General features: G+C 43.3%; 1 protein-coding gene and 1 non-coding gene across 4 annotated transcripts; both read left to right on the top strand.

Moving 5' to 3' along the window:
• The first annotated feature begins 397 nt into the window (after positions 1-397).
• LOC118595072 lies at positions 398-504 on the top strand. Its single transcript, XR_004946448.1, has one exon. It is a non-coding gene; the product is annotated as a U6 spliceosomal RNA (small nuclear RNA).
• A 4,803-nt stretch (positions 505-5,307) lies between these two features.
• Elac1 (elaC ribonuclease Z 1) lies at positions 5,308-21,104 on the top strand. Of its 3 annotated transcripts, none has more exons than XM_036204854.1 (4): positions 5,308-5,392; positions 9,844-10,008; positions 15,152-15,616; positions 18,145-21,104. In XM_036204854.1, exons 2-4 carry the CDS (start codon positions 9,852-9,854, stop codon positions 18,624-18,626), a joined length of 1,104 nt encoding a protein of 367 aa, XP_036060747.1. In that variant the 5' UTR covers positions 5,308-5,392; positions 9,844-9,851; the 3' UTR covers positions 18,627-21,104. The 3 variants fall into 3 exon arrangements, with proteins under 3 accessions (XP_036060747.1, XP_036060746.1, XP_036060748.1); XM_036204853.1 differs by lacking the exon at positions 5,308-5,392 and adding an exon at positions 5,697-5,848; XM_036204855.1 differs by lacking the exon at positions 5,308-5,392 and adding an exon at positions 8,036-8,841.
• Positions 21,105-22,528: the final 1,424 nt, after the last annotated feature.

The following is a 22,528-nucleotide window of genomic DNA, read 5'->3' as shown; positions in this document are numbered from 1 at the left end:
TAATACAGGCTTTAAGCATGAGATGAGGGTTAAGAGAAAGTGAGCTGGTCAGAAAGAACCAAAACATATTCAAATGTTGAGTGGGCTCAAGGAAGACCTGCAATTGCTGTTAGTATTAGATATGGCTCCATTTTGGTGGCTTTCAGGCTACATCTTAAAAGGTTATTAAGAGGGGCTAGAGAGATGGCTCAGCAGTTAAGACCACTGGCTGTCCTTCCAGAGGACCTGGGTTTGGTTCCCAACACCTACATGGTAGCTCCTAGCTCTCTGCAATTCCAGTTGCAGAAGATCTGGTGCCCCCTTCTGGCCTCCATGGGTGCTGCATGCAAGTGGTGCACAGGCATTCATGTAGATAAAACACCCATAAGATACATTTTTTAAAAAAAAAGTCTTAAGGGTGCTCATGCCAGCAGTACACATACTAAAATTAGAACAGTACAGAGAAGCCTAGCATGGCCCCTGTGCACAGGTGACATGCAAATTCGTGAAGCCGTCAATATTTTTATACCCATGGGAGGCCTGCCCCTTTCTGAACAGAAACAGGAGGAGTGGATTGAGGGCATTGAATCGGATTTTTCTTTGGGCTGCCAGCTCACAAGTAATGACATGGAGTCTTATTATTAATTGTGAAAGTTTGTCCTTAGCTTAGGCTTGCCCCCTAACTCTGATAACTTAAATTAACCTGTTTTTATTCATCTATGCTTACTATGTGGCTTTTTGCCTTTCTTTCATTCTGTATGTCCGACTCCCTGTGTCTCATTGGCATCTCACTGGTGTAATTCACATGCCTAGATCCCTCCTCCTCTTTTTCTCTATCCCCAGAAGTCCCACCTATCCTTCCTGCCTAGCGATTGGCCCATTCAGTTATTTATTACACCAATCACAGCAATACATCTTCACAGTGTACAAATATCCCACAACATTCCCCCTTTTTGTCTAAATAAAAAGGAAAGGTTTGAACTCTAACATAGTAAAACTATATACTATAAGAACAGTTATCAAGTAAGAATTATATTCACAATGTCCAATCCATTTGTATTTGGCATATTCAGAGAAAATACTCTATTACTTATCTTATCTTGACTAATACCAAGTTTTATACCTAAACCATTTTCTATCATAACTTGTACTACCATCCTAACAATATCTTTTTAGAACTTAAAACATTTTCTTGGATAAACAACTTAAGCTTTTATGTTTCCCAACATTATACACTTTACACCTCTTTTGTGAGTTTCTTTTTCAAATTTGGTAACAAGGAAAACTGTAACTATAACTATCTAATCTTCAACCCCATCAAAGACCCAAGAAGGAAATAATATTACCTGAGTCAACAGGAAGTGCAGAGCAAAAAACTCCCAAAACTATAGAAATGACAGAGACATCTGGCTGTCTGGACAGTGACCCAAGGTTTCTCTGCAATGTTGGAACATCCACCTTCAATTTACAGGCCTAGAATATCTGACAGACTTTTCTGTGAAGCAGGAATTTTGAAGGACTGTCCTGCCTTGTCTGACAAAGTTTGGCAGTTGTTCTCTTTTGGTTCCTGCTTGTCCAGTTTGGACAGCTACGTCAGCAGTCGAGGCAAGGGCAGTTTGTTGCCCAAATGGCTAACTTTGTCACATTGAAAGCAAACTCCATATGGAGGTTCTTCAAAGTCCATCATGCTTTTTTGAAGTAAATTAGTGCTGCCAGAAACAGAAGTATCTCACTGTCATGAAAAGTCTTGTGTTATGAAAACATTTTAAATGCCATATTCTGCAGGTCTCTGAAATGTTCAAAGACCATCTATCTATTTAAAATATATCTCTATTTGACCTTGAAGAGATACATAACCTGACTATAAGTTTGATTGTTATAGATGACTAACTACTAACCTGTCTTTCTTTATTATTCTAAATATCTTTCAAGGACTAGAAATTTACATTACATTTTAAAATGAGCTGCACTGGTACCATACCTTAAACAAGAGTAGACACATATATACAGCATAACAAAAATAATCTGAAATTTGTATCAATATATAAAAACCCATACCAATGTAAAATATTTGAGACTAGTAGTTGTTCAAAAGTAGACTCAACAATCTACCCTTTTATCCATCATTTCTATACTATATCCCCCATTTTCCTCTTCAGAAAGAGATCTGAATCTAATCTCCTTTGTTCAACTTTTTTCATGACCATGACCAACAACAACTTGTAACCAACCCCTATAAACAATGACAAACACCCATAATCCATTAAATGATCAAAAACCACCTACTGCAACTCTTGGGAATGTGGGCATCATGTTCTCCAGACTGCTTCCTGTTGTCTGGGGGCAACAGCATCTTTAGGGGACCCTGAGAAAATTGAGATAATGGTCAGGTCCTAGGGGAGCTATCTGTATCATTTCTTGTACAGTCTCTGTGTGATGGAAAAGTGCAGGACTTATCTGAAGTTCTTGTTGTACAGTCTCTGTGTGATGGGAAAGTGCAGGACTTATCTGAAGTTCTGGCTGGAGTGTATGTGGTTGAACCATCTCAGCTAGCCACTTTGAAGTTGTCCTGGATGCAGAATGTTGGGGAAACTGCAACAGAAGCACTTTGAGATGGCAATATTGTGTCCCCCAATATATTGTGCACCCTAATAAACTAACCTGGGGTCAGAGAACAGAACAGCTGCTAGACAGACATAGAGGCCAGAAAATGGTGGCACACATGCCTTTAATCCTAGCATTCTGGAGGCAGAGATCTGTCTGCATCTTTGTGAGTTCAAAGCCATACTGGAAACAGCCAGGCATGGTGACACACGCCTTTAATCCCAGGAAGTGATGGCAGGAAGCAGAAAGGTATATAAGGCGTGAGGACCAGGAACTAAGTCTCGTTAAACGTTTAGCTTTTAGCAGCAGTTCAGCTGAGATCCATTCGGATGAGGATTCAGAGGCTTCCAGGTTGAGGAAACAGAATCGGCTGAGAAGTTATCCAGGTGAGGTTAGCTGTGACTTGTTCTGCTTCTCTGATCTTTCAGCATTCACCCCAATAACTGGTTCCAGGTTTGTTTTTATTAATAAGACCTTTTAAGATTCCTGCTACACCGAGAGGCTGGATCACCTGGTTACTTGTCTTCATTGGAGTCTGGTCCTTTTGTCTGAAAACACGCCAACTTGTAAAGGTAACATATATATCTGCATTAACACAAGTATGGAACATGTGTTGTGTACAAGTCAGTTAAAGATGATTTTCTGTTTTCTGTTTGAGCAGTAAAAGGCATCTGACAACTTTAATTTAGCCATTTTACTTTACATGAAAAATCATTTATAATCCAATTTGTTCCATGGAAACAGAAACAAACAAAAAACAAGCAGATGCAAACAATGAATACTTATATATAGTCATACATAAAGACTGATTAAGAAAAACCAAAGAAGCCAGTCAGTGGTGGTGCATGCCTTTAATCCCAGCACTCAGGAGGCAGAGCCAGGCAGATCTCTGTGAGTTCAAGGCCAGCCCAGGCTACAGAGTGAGTTCCAGGAAAAATGCAAAGCTACACAGAGAAACCCTGTCTTGAAAAACAAACAAACAAACAAACAAACAAAAAACCCAAAAAACAAAAAAAGTCAAAATGGGAAGTTCATCCTACAGATTTAAAGTACCTGTATGGTGTGCCCTCAGAGATGGACATGCCTTTCTCAAAATCATTTTAGGCCAAAATGTTTTACTTTTAAAATTTATAATGAGGCTAAGCCATGCATGCTTCTAGAAGGAAAGGGAAAGAGACAAAATAAGCATAGATTCCTGGATCAAACACCAGTCCATCTAGTTGCCAATCTGGGATAGTTCCATCCCTGGGCCAGGAATTGCTGGCCCGTCCAGATAGTCACTGTTGGGCAAGGGACATCATTTCCTGTAGCATCAGAGGTGATTTTTACACTCATGGATCAGACACATGGTCCATCTAGTGTAAAGCTGGAGAATTGATGCAGAATTCTCCACCTGGATCAGATACCACTGTCTGTCCAGTGCAAAGTTTAAGGACAGACACATAGAGCAGCTGAGGTTTGAACAAACTCGAATGAGAACTCCTGAAGTCTAAATTTACCTATGTTAGCCTTAAAAGTTATGGAAGTTCTTCAAAACATCATTTAGTGAGACTCCAGAATTAAGACGGGAGACTAGAGTCTCAGGAAGAGAAAAGTTAGAGGTTAAAAACACAGCATTGAGGAGGGGAAAGAAACAGGGAGAGTTGTCTTTGAGGAGATTTATAAAGCAGACCTGTAAATCACCTGCGAGGAGGCAGGGTTCCCTTTGCTGAAGCTACTAGCTTGACAGAGAGAAAACAAGAGTACCAACAACCACCTTGAGTAGGTAGGAAATGAACAGAGAGTGCGTCTACAATGTAGGGTCAAGAGAGAGTACAGAAGCAGCCATTCCTAACAGGTTTTAGATCCAGAATTCGCAGCTTTGGGGGATAGATTTGGGCTTATCCCACACATTAACAGGAATGTGAGCTGGAGATCAAGCGGCCGGTGATCCTCTCTCACGCACGCCTTCCAGGAAGAGCCAATGAAGTCCCTTCTAATTTAAGAACTGGGCACGGATACATCTAAGAGATTACTATCTTTGTGCCAGTGACACTTACAAACACTAAGTAGATCTCCAGCCAGAAGAACAAGAACAAAAAACCGAGACAACGTGGAAGCCAATATTAATGTTCTAGCTTCATTTCTGCAGCTGTGATAAAAGTTTGTCCCTAAATAGCAAACTGAAACACGCCTACACCTTTAATCCCAGCTCTGGGAGACAGAGGCAGACCCAGATGGTTTTTGGTGACTTCCAGGCTAGCATAGTCTACATAGCAAGTTCAAACCTAGCCACAGTGACATAGTGAGACCCTGTCTCAAAACAAACAAACAACCAAACCAAACCAAATCCTTAAATACGGTCAGAGGTTTAGGAGGCACGTGGTTATGCTGATAATGCACTCCGATGCCAAGTGTTTCCCTCTCGAAGCACAAGCTTACACTTTCTGGTGTTGCCGTTGAAAGATTCTCCCCAACCAAAGACTCAAAACTTATCGAAGCGCGTGTATGTGCCACACATCAGGGGAAACTGGGCCCGAAAATCAAACCCAATGCGGAAGAGTAAACATTTTCACTTTGGGGTCCCAGCCGACACCGCCAGAGAGACTTGGAAGTGAGTGGGGACCCGCGACCCCTCTGCAGGCGGTGCAGCCACGGTGGCCGGGCGGGGGCCACCGAGCGCGGACCTCCCGCGCACCTCCCGCGCGCCTAGAGCGGCAGCGCCGGGCCGCGGGGCGGCGCACTTCCGGCCGCGCGCCGCCGCTCGTGCACTGCTGGGCCTCGGAGCCGGCCTGCGCCTCCCTCGGCTCCGGCGGGCCTCGCAGAGAGGGTGAGTGGGGCAGGACGCCCGAGGGGGGGCGGGCGCGCTTCCTCGGAACTCGCAGGCTCGCGGGGCGGCCGCCGAGGTCCCGGGAGCGCCAGACAGCGAGGACGCGCCGCGTGGTGCCCTGGGCTTGCGGTGGCCACAGGCCTGGCCACTCACTCTCAGGCCCACGCAGCCCCTTCAGTCGCAAAAAATGAAGGGCGGCGTCATCACCCTCCTGCACCCCAGGCCTGACACTGCCATCCTGGATACCGAGGAGCGGCCGGTCTCCAGAGGTCACCCAGGCGCTGCGGGAGGCCCCACGGTCAGCAGAGATTGTGATCTGCAGCCAGGCCCCAAGTGACAAGTGACAGCCTTGTCAAGACCGAAATTACTACGCACTATCTCGAACGTGGATGAGAGTCTCGAGAAAGCGAGCAGCTGGGTTGTTTTGTTTTCCCAAGAAGACAGGGACCGAATGTGGTTTGCTCGCATTTAATTCCTAATACCTAGATGCATGTCAACAAAACCACCATTGCTTAAATAATTGCTGTTTGCCACCTGACCTACCAGGAGGGTTTTGATTATTGAGTCTATTTTTAAACTTTTTATTGGAGAAATTTTCAAGCATACATGGAGAAAAATCCCCAATTCATGGTCAAGCTTGTTTCACCCATTACCCTCGTTCCCACTGTTTTAAAGCCTTTTTGAACTGTCCTGTTGCATCTGATAAATGCTTGTCTATAAGACAAGATAGCTGTTTTTTTTAAAAAACATAAAGTCATCATCCATCTAGTTAGCATTTCATGTTATCATCTATTTCCAATCAGTGTTTACATTTCCCCTACTGTCTCTTCCCTTAATTTAATCCAAATCTGGAGCCATACAAGTACACATATTTCAGACCAGTGATGTCTTCCGTCTCTTTTGCTCGCCTAATCCCGTCTCTTTTTCCCCCTTGTACAAGCCATGTGTTCTACGTATATTTTCCTACAACCTGCATATTGCCCCTCCCCCCCTTTTAATAATCTCCCTGGAATTCTTTAGTAAAGCGGTATTTAGCCTTTTCTGGTTGTGGTTCTACTTTTGGCAAGAAAACCTCATGTTTGTTTTTTTAAGTTGCTGAGCAGTTTTAATGCCCATTAGTCTTTGAACGTATTCTATGATTTGGTGTATATCTTCTTTGCTTTTGTGTGTGTCAGTATCTTTTATTAAGTGCATTTCCATAGACTAACCTGAGCTGGAAAGGGCACGTGGGGCAGTCAGGACAGCTTGTGAGAGTTGACTCTCGATTTCTGCCTTGTGGGTTCTAGGGATTGAACTCAGGTCTTCGGGCTGGAACCCAAGGAACCACTTCTCTAGCGCCACATAAATGTTTTAAGAGGCTTTAATCTCTTAACAATTTTTACTTTCTTTAAATTTTGAGGATCTCATAACAAGTACTGTATTTATATTTCCACCTCTCCCTTTTCCCCTTCCCAATTCACCCCTGCCGCCTCCTACAAATTCATGACCTCTTCTTTAATTACTACTGTTCCACATATATGGACAAATAGGTATAGACAACCTACTGAATCCATTTAGTGTTGCTTATGTGTGCATGTATTTAGGGCTGACCAGTTGGGATTGATAACGGGAGTGGAGGAAGCCCTGAGTGAATGTGTGCTGTTGACATGGCCACGTCATGGACCTTAGCCTTAGACCCAAGGGAAAAGCGCAAAGCCTACCTACCCCTCCCTACCCAGAGTGAGGCTCAGTGGGATGGCCAAGCCTTCCTCAGGAGTCCAAGTGTGAGTGTTGACGGTATGTGCTGATGTCCACCTTAGCACTATCCCCCTTTAAGGGCTGAAGACTGCTCCCGTCCAGAGACTGCTCCTGCTGAGATTTGCTAAACCTGCCTCCTTGATCCAGCTGTATGTAATAACCCTGCCTCCTTGTTCAGCTATGTGCAATAATCCTCTGTTCAACTCTGTATAGTAAACACACTGAGCTTCTGGGGTGTTGGGCCTGTTCGTCAGATAGCCCAGTCCACCCGACTCCAGCTATCTGTGTATGTCTATGTATGTCTGTCTTGTCTCTGTTCCCTTGTTGCCTCAGTCAGGCCCATCCCTGGATCCATGTAGGACACAGCAGATAGCCTGTCAGGTAGCTGAAGAAAACGGATTCTTCCTCCCCAAGCATCCATTGATTGTAGCTCTTCATCTAGGGGTGGCACCTTTTGAAATTTCTGCCATCCATGTGGCCATGTGGACTGGTATTATCATTTGTAGGCCCTGTTTAGGCAGCCATGCTGTTGAGACTTCACATGTGCAGCCTCTCTCCTCACATTTGGAAGGCCCTACCTAGCAGCAGGCATCCTGTGTGGCACAAATTCTAATTGGTCTTAATAAGAAATACCTGGAGTCATATATTGGGGCTAAATGCTGGAAGATCAGAGAAGGAGCAGCCAAAGTCACCTCTTACCTCTCTGACTCCTCAAACCAAAAAGGGCCGTGCTCCTGTCTCCACCCCTCTCCCCACCTCATCCTGCCTTATATTCCTCTCTCCGCCCAGCCATATCACTTCCTGCCTCCTTCTATACAGACCTCCAGACCTCTATGGTTACCTAAAGGCTAGCTCCACCCTCTGATCTTCAGGCAAGCTTTGTTAGAGCACAAACAAAATATCACCACAGTCCTGGTCATCTGACTTCTAAAAAAATCTTTCTGCTCCTTCTGAGTGTTTTCTCTCAGCCTGAGGTTTTGTGGATGTTTACTTTCTCTGTTATTTGACTGAGTTTTTGATACACAGAAGTTACAAAATGGTGTAACATTGTTTTTAACGTCAGAGCTTCTTGCCTTTGCAAGGAAGACTTTCCCACTCCCCAAAGACATACTCTCCTGATCCCCCCACCCAGTGTTGGGGATGGAACCAGAGCCTCTTACATGCCAGGCAAAGGCTCACCCATTGAACTATATCCCCAGCACTCTTCTGATTTTTAAAAGCATATCTTACCTTTTTTTTTGTATTTAAATTTCTATCTCGTGTGGAACTGGTTATTCATAAGTTTCTGCTAAATCTCATTTATTGCATGTGACGCACATCTCCCGTCACAGACACAGATCAGAGGTGGCACGGTGCCTAGAACCAGTGAGATAGTGCCAGGAGTTGGCAGAAATCTGCGCATTGACTGGGTTGCAGATCACTGAAAAGAGCAGATACAGTCCCAGCTGGAGGTATGCTTATGGCAGCTGTTCTGGCCTGTGCACGGGGCCTGTGTTTGAGCAGGGGACTTGGGGAAGAAGGCAAAGGTGCACTCCAACCAACCATGAACTCTGCCCTTGAGGGAAGGACGTCATCTGCATTGCTGTGAAATATCAACACTGTTATCCAGCACTCTGATCCTTCAGAGGAAGGGCTGGTCACCATGGCCACCACGTGGGGAGCATGGTCAAACACTATCTCTTGTTCAAAACCTTAGCCAGAACCAAACCCAGGTGGGGCTCAGTGTTTATTAGAACTTAGAAAAACAATGAACTAGTACAAACAAGTATGGAGCCTTCTCATAGGCCTTCACTCCCCATTTTCTTCTGTACTAACGTTAGTCTGGTCAGTTCATGAGCCAGCTTTGACAATTATTAACAAATGTTATTTGAATTTTTGTGTTGTGCACTGTGTGTACCGATACATAATAACATTTCTCTGTCTGTATATGTGGTACTGGGGTCAAATCCAGAGCTTTCTATGTCCTTGGTAAGTGCTATACCAGTTACATGACCATTTCCATATAATGGCATTGCTGAGTTGATTGTGTCTTATAGAATGGTTTTGTTTTCTTAAAAATGTGCTTCCTCTATTAATCCTCTCCCAGGTATCACTGGCAATTGATGCAAATGGGTGCATCTTTTTACTGTCTCTGTAGTTTGTCTTTTTTAAATTGTCGTAGGGTTGGAATTCAACTACAGTGTTTTACTCGTAGTGCCGGGTACTAAGCCCAGAGCCTTGTGCGTGCCAGGCAAGAGCTCTACCCATTGAGCTAATGCCCAGCCCTTCAACTATAGGTTTTTAACAATGTATATTTATTGACTTATTTGTGTCTGGAGGGAGCATGGAGGTCAGGGGGCAACAAGGACCTGGTTCCCTCCACCATGTGGATTCAGGAGTCAAACTCAGGTTGTCAGGTGTAGTGGCAAGTGGCTTAACCTGATGAGTCCCAGAACTGTAGTGGTGTGTGTGTGTGTGTGTGTGTGTGTGTGTGTGTGTGTGTGTATATAAGGTCTGGTGACCTGTAGTTTTAACTAGTTAAAACATATCCAGGACTGGGGCTATAGTTCAGTGGTAGAGTACTGGCACTGTTTTAAACCACCAAACAGATCCTTTTAACCAGAAAATAACTAGGGATCAAAGGTATAGCTCCATGTAGATAGAGTCAGTAAATCTCAGAGGAATGTGTTTTGGTGCAGTGATTTTTTAATACCCCAGTGATATTTCTGTTGCAGGGTGGAAGATGTCTATGGATGTGACTTTCCTTGGGACAGGAGCCGCGTACCCATCCCCAACCCGGGGTGCCTCAGCTGTGGTTCTCCGGTGTGAGGGCGAGTGCTGGCTCTTTGACTGTGGGGAGGGAACACAGACTCAGCTTATGAAAAGCCAGCTTAAAGCAGGTCAGTGTGCATCCCACTTACTCAGATTTGGCCGCCTCGGTCGTGTTTCAGGTCTTGACTCTTCCAGAACAGCCCTAAAGAAGCATCCGCTTCTGAAGCAGAGCTCCATCTGACAAGACTTGAAAGAATCTCAGGCATCCAGCAGTGCCTGCTGAATGTCACATATCCCTTTACTTGCTTCTCGCTTAGCCTGTGAGTGTGAGAGGAGGATTTCGAAGGCCTGGGCCTGCAGGACATCAGAGACAAGAGGTGTAGCAGACGGACCCTGACCTAACGGAGTGGTGGCCACACTGGTCTCCACCGGGAGGTAGTGGTGGGAGAATGCAAAGGGCAGGAGATGGGCAGACGAGGAGGACACTGCCGCTCTTGCTGTCATGGTCGCCATCTCGGACAAGTTTATCTGTGAATTGCTGAGAGGGAAATCCCTGGCCTGGGGAGAGTGGAGTAGTAAGCCAAGACTAGCCCCTGGAGCAGAGGAACCCGTGCTGAAAGCTCGCAGCCTGGAGCCAGGCAGACCTGGTGTTGGGCCCAGGTGTATTTCAGGCTTGACCTCAGCAGAGCAGCAGGCTTAAATTTGCTCTTCTTGTCCCAAAGAACAGGGATACAAACTGCCTAAAAGAAAGGTCATAAACCAGGTGTGTGGCACTTGCCTGGAATCCCAGAACTCAGGAGGTAGAGAGGATTGTGAGTTAGAGGACAGCCTGAGCTACACAATGAGACCTTGTCTCCCCCCCCCAAAAAAAAAAAAAATAATTGAAGGAATTATATATATTAAATAATTTGTATCCTACGTGGCTGCTTCCATCTCACCATTTAAATCTTTAAAAATAATTTCTAATAGCTCATCAATTATCAGGTTTTCATCATTTAAATCTCATCTCAAAGGCTCTTTCCTCAGGATTTTCTGAACCTTCTGGGTTAAGTATCCTCTCCCTACCCTAGTCATTCCTTTATTTTATACTATTTTTATTACCAGCCTCATTTGTGTCTGGAACTGTGCTATTGAAGTAGTCTGTTTTTGTGCTTGCACGTTGATGTTCAGTCAGGTAGGTTTAGTGACACCTGGTAAATGCCTAATAAGCACCTGTTCATTGTGAACAGATGAACATTTAGGGTCTCCCACTTTTGAGGTCTTGATAAATCATAGTTGCTACAACTCACCAGAGGGTGTGCACTTGGTATTTAAAGAAACATACTTCTCGTGTCCAGGGACCAGAAGCTGTCAGTCATAGATACAGGAAACAAAGGAGGGGTTTTTAAATACTTGCAGCATGAAGGAGGGGGCACTAATTGTGGTAGAATTGCATGCTTAGGATATGTACCACCATGTTCCAGTCCCCATCATTGAAACCCAAATCAACAAAGCAAAAGGAATGAGGATTAAGTGATTTCTAAAAGCATTACAAAAGCACGATCTTAACACAGTGGTAAAATTTAAAAATGGGACTGTGTGCAAGTGTAATCTGGCAATTGAGCACTCTACCACTGAGCCAAATCCTAGTACTTTTTTTTTTTTTCTAGGTTTTTATTTTGAGATAAGATTTTGCTAAGTTCCCCATTGACTATTCTGGAATTCACTCAGTAGTCTAGGAAGGCCTTGAATTTGTGGTTGGAATAGGAGGCCTGGCCCATTTTAAGAGTGTGTGTGTATGTGTGTGTGTGTGTGTGTGTGTGTGTGAGTGAGAGAGAGAGAGAGAGAGAGAGAGAGAGAGAGAACAAGAGCTAGAGGGAGGAAGGGAAGGAAGAAAAACACATTGCTGTGGCTGCTCTGGTGATACATTCCTGTTAGTTTAGTACTTAGGTAGTAGAAGCCAGAGGATTAGGAGTTCAAGGTTATTCTCTATATATGAGTCAAGCCTGAGCTACGTGAGACCTTGTCTCAAAGGAACAAAACTTCTTAATTAGAAAATTTTTTGAATGCATATTTTTATTGAAGAAATTCAAATAAAACAAAACTAAAATGTATAAATAAGACAAGCCCTTGGGCTGGAGAGATGGCTCAGTGGTTCAGAGCACAGACTGCTCTTCCAGAGGTCCTGAGTTCAAATCCCAGCAACCACATGGTGCCTCACAACTGTAATAAGATCTGGTGCCCTCTTCTGGCCTGCAAGGACACATGCAGACAGAACACTGTATGTATAAATAAATAAATCTTTAAAAAAAAAAAAAAAAGACAAGCCCAAGTCTTCCTCACACAGATGCACACTCCACCCCAACACACACACACATACCTCTCTCTCTTTTCTAGGAGGCAGAGTTCCATATAGTCCAGGAAGCGTTGAACTTGTTACATAGCCCATGACTTTGACTATCAATCCTCCTGCCTCTACATCCATGTGCTGGGATTATAGGAATGCACCATAACATCCAGTTTTATGTAGTACTAGGGAGTGAATTCACGGCTTTGTGAATGGGTAATAGGCAAACACTCTGCTGAGTTAATATCCATACCTACCACAGGTACATTTTCTTTTTCTTTTTCTTTTTTATTATTATTATATTTGTGTTTTAATTTTACACATCAGCCATGGGTTCCCCTGTCCTCCCCCCTTCTGCCCCCACCCCTACCTTTCCCCCATCCCCTCCCCCACAGGTACATTTTCTATGAATACAGATGTGGTAATGGCATGGATATATATAAAAGTGTGTGTAATTTGCCTAAATGGAACCACACTTTGCTCAACATTAGCTGCTTTTTGTTTTAGCTGAACAGATATTTCATATACTGTGGGACAGTATATTTAGTTGCATTATCATGTCCAACTAAGGATGCCTAGTGTTCTGCTTCTCTGTGGCCAGTGTTTCCCCACCACTTCCTTCTTCTTAGGGGAGAGGAATCGAGTGTGATTTTTACTCTTCATCGGATAGCTTCCTCATACCTTTCGTAACTGGTTGCCATTCCTTGTCTCTCAGAAACCACATTTCCTGAAAATGAAATGCCTGCCCTTCTTGAAACTGGTAACTGTGGGAAGCAGTTCTCTCCCTGTGTTTGCCGCACTCGCCTTCCTTCCCAGGCTGTTTTGTATCCAGCTTTGGCTTTGTTTTACAGCAGATATAGTGAGGAGGCCTAGAAAGTCTGACGTTGGCAGTTTTGAGGCCAGTGTGGGACCTGGACTCAATGGCTGCTGTCATTCTTTTGTTTCTGGAGTCCTTGGGTTATATTGAGAGACAGCCTGGAAAGGGAAAATGGGGAAATTTAAGGAATATCCTTTCATTTGAAGTTGAAAGAGAATAACCAGCAAAAATGAAGGCTCACAAGAGACCCAGGGTATAGCTCTGTGACGGAGTGCTTGCCAAGTGTGTGTGGCACCCTAGATTGAGTCTCCAGCACCCTACAGAAATTACAAAACAAACCTGGAGAAGAGCAAAGGCAGCATGTGGAAGACATCTAGAGAGAGACCTTGTGAAACGAGAGAGCACCTCCTAGGGGAGGGGGTTCTCAAGAACCCAAGTCAGCCTCTGAGCCAGCCTGGGCGTAGTCATTCCGGGAAGCTGCTTTGAGAGCGTTTGCTGTCAGAACAAATCACAGTGTGATGATAAACTGCTCCTGTTCTTTTATGGTATCAATAAACTGCTCCTGTTCTTTTATGGTATCATATACTTCAGATAGGTGGCCCTTGAGCCTGTTGTACTGGAAATGTACTGGTTGTGATTGTTACTTTCAAAATGCCTGTGGTGCATCTTAGAAAATGCTGAGGTGGCATCCTGCCATTTACCAGCAGTGAATTCAGTTTGTCATTAGCTAAATCAAGTTAAAACCCAAGCCAGTGTGCACGAAAAAGCTGTTGTGTAGGTTCAGCCTAGAAACAAGAGTTGGGCCCATGTGCCCTTGTATAGTCTGATCAGGGATCTGCTGTAGTCTGTATGCTGGCATCTGATGCCCACAACCTTCCTCATTCTTAACTCATTCCTCTTCTAGTTTTCTTAGTCTTCCTCCTCACAGTCTGTGTCCTTTTTGTCCTTCCTCCACATCCTTACTGGGACACATAGCTCAGTCTTTGTTAGCGAATCCCTGTCCAGCAAGGAGACCTTAGAAGGCAGTTTTGGGGTTTAGGCTTGATACAGTCAATTAGAGCCATGGAACATTCCATTTTGCATTATGTACACGTTTGCTCATCTCAGAGGGACTGATAGGGGACAGTGTGACTGGAAGATGCTTTGACACTTGAGGCCCATTTAGTTAAGTGGGTTATCTTGGTGTACTTTTATTTTTCACATTTGAAATGTGAGAATATGTAGGAAAACACTTGAAAAGCTGTAAAACACTATAATTTGAAGATTTTCATAGAAAAAAATATTATTTAAACTATCCTGTGAAGCTGGGCTTGGTAGTTTACACCTATAATCCTATCACTTGGGAGGCTAAGGCAGGAGAATTGCCACAAGTTCCAGGCTAGCATGGCCTATAGAGTGAGAGCTTATCTCAGAGAGCTACCAAGTAGGGCTGGGTAGATGTCTCAAGGATAAGAATGCTTGCTGTCTAGCATGAGGTCCTGAATTCAAATCCCCTCATCTGTGTAAAAAGCTGGATGTATCTGTGGTGTGCCTATAACCCTAGGGTTAGTGGGTAGTCAGGGAGGCAGATCCTGGGAGCTCATTGGTCATCCAGCCAAGCCCAAATGATAAGCTTTTGGTTTCTGAGAGACTCTGTCTCAAGATAATAAGGTAGAGAGCTGTAGAGGAAGACTCCCAAACTCCTCCTCTGGACTCTACATGCATGTATATCCACATATCCATTGCATAGACTATACACACAACACCACATGCACCCCCACACAAACACACATAAACAAAACCAGCTAGCCAACCAACCAACCAGACTGTATAGCATAATAAAGCCTATCTCTCTTTTTTCTGAAGTCACACAGCAAGATGAAAGGAATAAATAAGTGTATGGTAACATACAGAACATCTCATTTCAGTTTACTACTTTATATGTAAGTTCTTGGGTTGTTTTAAGTTGCTTTGTTTGTGGAACTGAGGATGTTCTTCGGTGGCAGCGCAGTGGTAGACCAACTGTGTAGTATGCACAGGGTTAACTTCCAGCATGGGGCTGAGGGGTGGGGATACTGAGTCGAATAGTTTTATCTTGGTTTTTATTTCTGAAAAGTTTCCTAATATATTTTTCTGTCTCGATCAAAAGGGAGAATTACCAAGATCTTCATCACACATCTTCATGGAGACCACTTCTTCGGCCTCCCGGGCCTCCTTTGTACAATCAGCCTACAGAGTGGCTCTGTGGTCACAAGGCAGCCTATTGAAATCTATGGCCCTGTAGGACTTCGGGATTTCATCTGGAGAACCATGGAGCTCTCTCACACAGAGTTGGTTTTCCCTTATGTGGTCCATGAGATAGTGCCTACAGCTGATCAGTGTCCTGTGGAGGAACTAAGAGAATTTACCCATGTGAATGAAGCAGACAGCTCTCCCAGAGGACAGGGGCGAACTATCTTGTTAGACACAGAAGAGGACTCCTACTGTCTGGTTGATGATGAGCAGTTTGTTGTAAAGGCGTTTCGCCTCTTTCACAGAATTCCGTCCTTTGGCTTTTCAGTTATGGAAAAGAAACGTGCAGGTAAACTCAATGCACAGAAGCTGAAAGACCTCGGTGAGTCTGCCTTTCCTTCTCTTTATCTGATCTGTTTTAACGGAAGCCACTGGGAGTGTCAGGGGAGCCTACTTCCTGTGTGGTCAAAGTAAGCACTCACTTCCTTGGCCCAAAATTGACTTATTAAGGAAAATCTTTAGGGTACAATGGTGTTATTCAGAACAAAACTCGAATATTTAATATATTGGAATCTTTTCTTGTTAGCTTCCTAGGTTCACATTCCTTTTTCTTTCCTTTTCGGCTGCACTGGGAATTGAATCTAGGACACATGCTAAGCAAGCACTATCTTCCACGGAGCTAGATCTCCAACTCTTTTGTCTCTTCACCTGGGCCAGGTTCTCACTAAGTTGCCCAAGGTGGCTTTGAATGTGAGATCATTCTGAGAAGCTGGGATGCAGCCTGTATGACCAGGCCCAGCTCTGACTTGGTTGGCAGGGTAGTTTGAATTGGGCTGGTAAGTCCAGGATTTATTTTTATTTCCTTGTGCTTTTCTTTTTTGTTTTATTTTGGCCATGCTAGGGTTCAAGCCCATGCGCTCTGTCAGGAAGCTATACTCCAAATCTTCATGTCTTATTTTTGAAGTTGTTGTGTTTTGTTTTTTAAATCTGTTTCTATTTTTATTTTTGTTTGATACAGGGTTTCACTCTGTAGCCCAGCCTGGCCTACAACTCACTATGTAGCTCAAATTAAAATTCATGATCCTCTAGCCTCTTCCTCAAGATTGATTGGAATTGGAAATGTACATAGTCCTCAGGTATGTTTTCAATGACATCTTTGTGTGAGGTGTGTGTGCATCCATGCATGTGCATGCAGAGGTCAGAGGTTGACATCAGGGGTCCTCAATTACTCTCTCCCTTTTTGATACAGAGTCTCTCACTGAACCTAGAGCTCATTAGTTTGGCTAGATTGGCTGCCCAGCAAGACCCTAGGACCCACCTCTTTCTATTCCCCAGTGCTGAGGTTACAGATGCACACCAACACACCTTGGTTTGACATGGGTGCTGGGATCTGAACTCAGGTCCTCATGCTTGCTCAGCAGGCACTTTTCCCACTGAGGCCTCTCCCTGGCTCTTTAATGACGTCTTCAGTGTAAGGATTGTGCCATGGGTCTTTACTATACAGCAGCAGCAGCCAGCTACCTCAGAGTCTCCTTTTTCTCCACCTGACCCACTCATTCAATCTTGATTGAATTAATTTAGCATTCAGAACATTGCACCTTAACCAGTTCTACAGGTCATGGTTCATCATAGTGGAAAGGAAACACACCAAGATGGACAAAAGTCCTTGAATGTGAGGCCATGATGCATAAGTGAAGAGACCCAAGAAATGGAGGTCTTTTTCTGGTCTCACCACTACACCTGGCATGGCGTGAATATTCCTGTTGAAAGAATGGTAGTGATTCATCTAATGTTCAGTTATTTTTCTCTACTAAAACAATATACTAGATAATGAGGAAAGGGATAGAGGTCGAAGGTATTTTTGTCATGTAAATATTGTCTAAATCCTATATTTGGAAACTTTAAACATGATCTGTGTTGGAAATTTGTATTTGTTTGTAAGTATTATCCACAGTTAGTCTATATTAAATAACACTGAAGCTTAAAAATCTGGAACTGCTACCATCTACCAAGAAGATTAATCATGTATGATTGCCTGAACTACCCCTTGACCTTATTTTTGGTTGTTTTGCTTGGTATGTGCATGTGTGTTTGCCATGGTATCAGGTGGAAGTCAGAGGACAACTTTTGGGAGTCAATTCTCCCCTTCTGCCGTGTGGGTCTCAGTACCAACCTGAGGTTGTTAGGCTTGGCTGCAGGGGTCTTATCCTGCTGTACCATCTCCCTAGCTCAAACTTAGAATCCCAGTAGTCCTTTCTAACAAGTTTCCTATTAAGTCCGTTCATAGACACTTGTTCTGACTAGAGATACTGATTATGTGTTTCTCTAGATCTACTCTTTGATGTCATAGGAAATAAAGGATCCCCAAGAACTGTTATTCTCATGCAGAACAGAAAATCAAAGCTTGTATCTCAAGTATAGTAAGGCCTAAGTGATACTTCAGAGCTTAACAGTCAGCTCACACATGTGCTAGGAAAAGGTTTCCAGCATAAAGCCATTGTTCATAACAATAGTCAACACTGAACTTTTAAAATGTTTAAATAACCAGTTGTCTACAAACAGGAAAGCATTTCTTATAGTTTTGAAAATAATTGGACGCCTTTAATTTTTTTTATTTTATTTTATGAGTATGGGTGTTTTGTCTGCATTATGTCTGTGTACCATATGTATGTCTGGCACCCTCAGAGGCCCTGGAACTAGAGTTACAGACATTTGTGAGCTGCCATGTGGGTGCTGGGAATTGACTCCAGGTCCTCTGGAAGAGCAGCAAATGCTCTTAACTGCTGAGCCATCTCTCTCCAGACCCCGGGAGATACCTTTGCTATTTTCTGTTTGCTATGCTGTGAAAGTCATCTCTTTACAAACCATAATTCCATATCCTTGAAGTAATATAATCTGTTTCATCATCAGGTGTACCCCCAGGTCCTGCCTACGGGAAACTGAAAAATGGAATTTCTGTTGTTTTGGATAATGGAGTTACAATTTCTCCCCAAGACGTCTTAAAAAAGCCTATGGTTGGAAGAAAAATCTGCATACTGGGTGACTGTTCTGGGGTTGTGGGTGATGGAGGAGTGAAGCTGTGCTTTGAAGCAGACCTGTTGATCCATGAAGCAACTCTGGATGATTCTCAGATGGACAAAGCGAAGGAGCATGGCCACAGCACGCCACAGATGGCAGCGACATTTGCGAAGCTGTGCCGTGCGAAGAGGCTGGTCCTGACTCACTTCAGTCAGAGATACAAACCAATAGCCTTGACTAGGGAAGGGGAGACAGACGGCATTGTGGGACTGAGAAAGCAAGCTGAGTCGGTGCTAGGGCTCCAGGAGGTGACTCTAGCAGAAGATTTCATGGTGATTGGCATTCCAATCAAGAAAGGAAGCCAGTGCTCCTGAATGTATAAGCGTGGACACGATTGTGCCTGTGTTGCCAGACCTGTGCTAAGACTTTTGTTGTTGTTGGTGGTGGTGAGCAATTTTTTTTCTTTAGGTTTTGGATTTTTTTTTTTCTTAAAAGTATTTTGGCACTAATAATCCTAAAGATGGAGCTGGGTTGCTGAGCTGACTCAGTAGTGAGAGGGAACAAGATTTTTAACAAATCATTTTTAAATGATAAAAATACCCAGCATCCTTCTTAAAGTGCAGATGTGACAAAATAATCAAATTTTCAGGGGTACTCCTTGTGTCTCTGCCACAGATAGAAGCCAACACTCCACCCAGTGTTGGACTTAGCTTTGCCCAGCTTAACTGCCATTATTGGCAAAGTATCTAGGATTGGGTCCTCTTGGCTAAAACTGGCATTTTGGCGTTTGTATAGAATCTGTGTTCCTGACATGTATGAAGGCAGTCTGTATGCAGTGTCGATGACAACGTGTTGGGGGTGTCACTGGACTAGTCAATGCACATTTGCACTGGGCTTTATCTTAGCATTTTATTCAACATTTGGGATTCTTTCAACACATGGTCCTGGGCAGTCTACTAGGAATTAGATATTATGGATTTGTTTTTCTTGTTGCAGTGATTGAGGGGAGACAGTGGCTCCGCGTAGTTTAGTCAGTGGGAGTCACGAATGCCATATGTTCTGCACAGTCTGGGTTAGTCCTGCCTAACAGTTACCTCGAAATTCTAGGCCTGTTCAGAGACACAAACCTTTTATTCCCAATGTGAATATATGCTTTGCCAAAGTTAGTGATGTAATAAATTGAATTAATAGGTAAGCTAAATCTTCTAGTAGATGGTAAAGGACAGGCATGTTAGAATGAAATGCCACATCAGGTGTTATTTGGAAAAAATGAGTCATCAAGTGAAGTTTATAACTGTGGGAAGAAATATTCACAATTCTACCACCCAGGGTGAGTCTCTGCTTCAGGTGTAGGGCCCTGGAGCTGTGCTGTGAGCTGAGTGTGGAGGTGGACAGAGAGCTTCAGGCTCTGCTTCCATAGACGAAGTCAGGAGGCAGCGTGGACCCTGACACTGCATTGCGAAGCCACCTGCGTGATTCTGAAAGACATGAGTGCTGGACTAGCCTCGGAGGAGAAAGTCTTTTTTCCCATGTACTTAAATTGATGGTATATATAGAGATATTTTATAGATTCTTATACATATGTTTGTGTATGTGTATAGTTTATTCATGCATATTTTTACATGAAGGCTGGCCTCCCTCCACTATTTTCTTAAAATAAAGATATTTTATTGGATAAACAAAAACTAGAAGTTTATTATCAAAAAATCCTCGGTAAGAAACTGAGGTATTATTTTTGGCACAATAAAAATAATGAAAACCATAAAGGGGCAAGTAGATGAGTGATGTAGAGAAACACTGATTATAGGGCTTCAAAATAAAATGCTCACTAACAGACAAGTCCTTAACTACTGTTTCCATTAGCACTTTCCACAGCACTAAATGGTCTCTGAGAGTATGAATTTAGTGATTTTATTTCAGTTTAGAGTTGGATCTTGGAGCACTGAGGCTGTTTTGGTTAGTAGAGCACAGTTGACTGGGGCTCTTCTCTTCAAATCTCTGTGTCCCCAAGTCCGTCCTTCTTTTCAGTTCTCTCTCTGGGTGTTAGTGACGTCTTTGTCGGGCATGGCGGCACAAACCTGTTTCCTTTCCATTTGTGATATCCAGGAGAGTCTGGGTACATAGTAAGACTTCATCTCAGAATTAAAAAAAGACAGAAAGAAATAAATCTGACTTGTAAGATACATTTTCATGTTTATTCACATCCTAACCACCACACAGGAGTGGCCTGTTTTCTTACTCTATGAAGATAGGACTTCATCAATTTAAAAACCTCTCTCAAGTCCCTCCCTCTCTCCATCTTCTCTCTCCCCTTTAAACAAGTCTCCCTGTGTAGCCCAACCTGGCCTCAAGCTTACAGAACTCCTGCTTAAGAGCTGGGATTATAAGCATGCACTTAGAATCTAACCATAATGTTTTGAATATTTCTTTCCCAAGAAAGTTTTATAAATTTTAGGGTGAGAGTGTAGCTTGGTGGTTAGAGTGTCTGAGGCACTGGGTTTGATCTGTAGTATAAAAAGGAAAGATGATTTTTGCCTCCTCATGCAAATATCTTTATTATGCCTTTAAGTTAATACTTATAATTCAACTTTGATTTCTTTGAATATTGTGATACCACCTTGAAACTTTGCTACTTTTTCCTTTATTAATGAAATAAAAATCCCTTTTTCCAGTGTGTCCATCACAAATAGACAGTGGTGACACTTTTATCTTACAGAGGTGTATGTTTATGGTGATATGTACTAGACCTGTCCTTAGCAGATTTGAGGGCTAATGAACTAAGGAAGGCAATCAATGGGAATATTTCTCTTTCCTCTTTTCCTTTGAGATGGGGTCTCATGTAGCCCAGACTAACCTTGAACTTGTTGTGTAGCCAAGGATGACCTTGAACTTCTGATGCTTCTGCCTCCACCTCCAGAATGCTGTGGTAACAGTCATGTGCCACCATCCCAGGTTTGCGTGGCGCTGGGGATCAAACACAGGATTTTGTGCCTGCTAAGCAAATACTCCACCAACTGAGCCACATCCCAAAGCCCAAATACATGGAGTTTGTGTTTATTTTGTTTTTCTTTTATAAGGAATATTAAAAAGGAAGCACTAGTTGTGACTTTGAATATTCTATCTTGACAGCAAAGAACTAAGTTTAAGGAGAAACTATGGGGAGTAGTGTGTTTGCATACCCCAAGAAAAACAAGGGGGTAGAGGAGGAAAGACATGGTTAAAAGTGGATTCAGATTGTAAGAATGTATGAAAATGTAACAATGGAACTCAATGTTTTGTACAATTAATATGTACTAATAACTTTTCTAAGTGAAGAAAGCCACCTTGGCAGAGAGGGTAGGAAGTTTGGGGAGGAAAGACTACCACTTTTGTTGGTGGCTTTGGAGTCACTGCCATGAAGGGTGTTGTGACCTGTATGTATATATCCATTTAGTATAGCAGGTGCATCACAGCACCCACAGAGATAAACCACTTCTCTGAATAATTAGTCGTCTCCACATCAGTACTCTAGGCAGCTGACAGTTCAGCTCAAGTCCTTGTAATATTCCTGTTTACCATCTGTACTGTAGCCAGAGTGGTAGTTCTTTCCCAAATGTAAATTTTTGCCATCTCTCCCTGACTTGAAACTTCGTAGTGGTCTGGCTTCACTCATCTCTCTAACTTAATCTTACTACCCAGTGCTACTCAAGTTTGCAGCCCCAGCCGTGTGGGCCACCTTTCAGTCCTTGACCAAGGTTTTCTGATGTTACAGAGCCTTCCAGTAGCCTGCTTCCTTCACCTGAAATAGCATTAGCCATTCCCCAAATCAACCTAGTGAACCTTCAGGCCACAGCTCTGCTGTCAGGCCTAGTGGACTGTCCTGCCCAGCTCCTGCTAGGTGGTGTCTTTTTCTCAGCTCCTGCAACCATCTTCCTGGCACTTGTCACTCACAGCTTCGTTTTGCCTCTGTATGTGATGTTTCTCTTTCACAGCAGCTCTGTAAGCCACACAAGGGCAGAGCTGTGTCTGCTTCTGTACCCCTTTATGACTAAGTCCGTGCCTAGAACATCAGAGGCGTTCAATAAATAGTGTTGACTGGATCCAATTGTCTTGTCCTGTTATTTTGTTAATATTTAATATTTTGTTATCCAGTGGATTTTTTTTTCCTGATTCATGTTAAGAACACACAAAATGCACAGACTTAATCTCTGACACAGGAGGAGGAGGAGCAGAATCCTTGCTATGATGTTAATGGGCAAATCCTTATAAATAACGTTCTGAAACTTTAGTTTGGTGT

This window comes from Onychomys torridus, chromosome 13 (genome assembly GCF_903995425.1).
Source record: "Onychomys torridus chromosome 13, mOncTor1.1, whole genome shotgun sequence".
In the NCBI taxonomy this organism is placed as follows: domain Eukaryota; kingdom Metazoa; phylum Chordata; class Mammalia; order Rodentia; family Cricetidae; genus Onychomys; species Onychomys torridus.
This window is presented reverse-complemented; position numbering and strand designations above follow the sequence as displayed.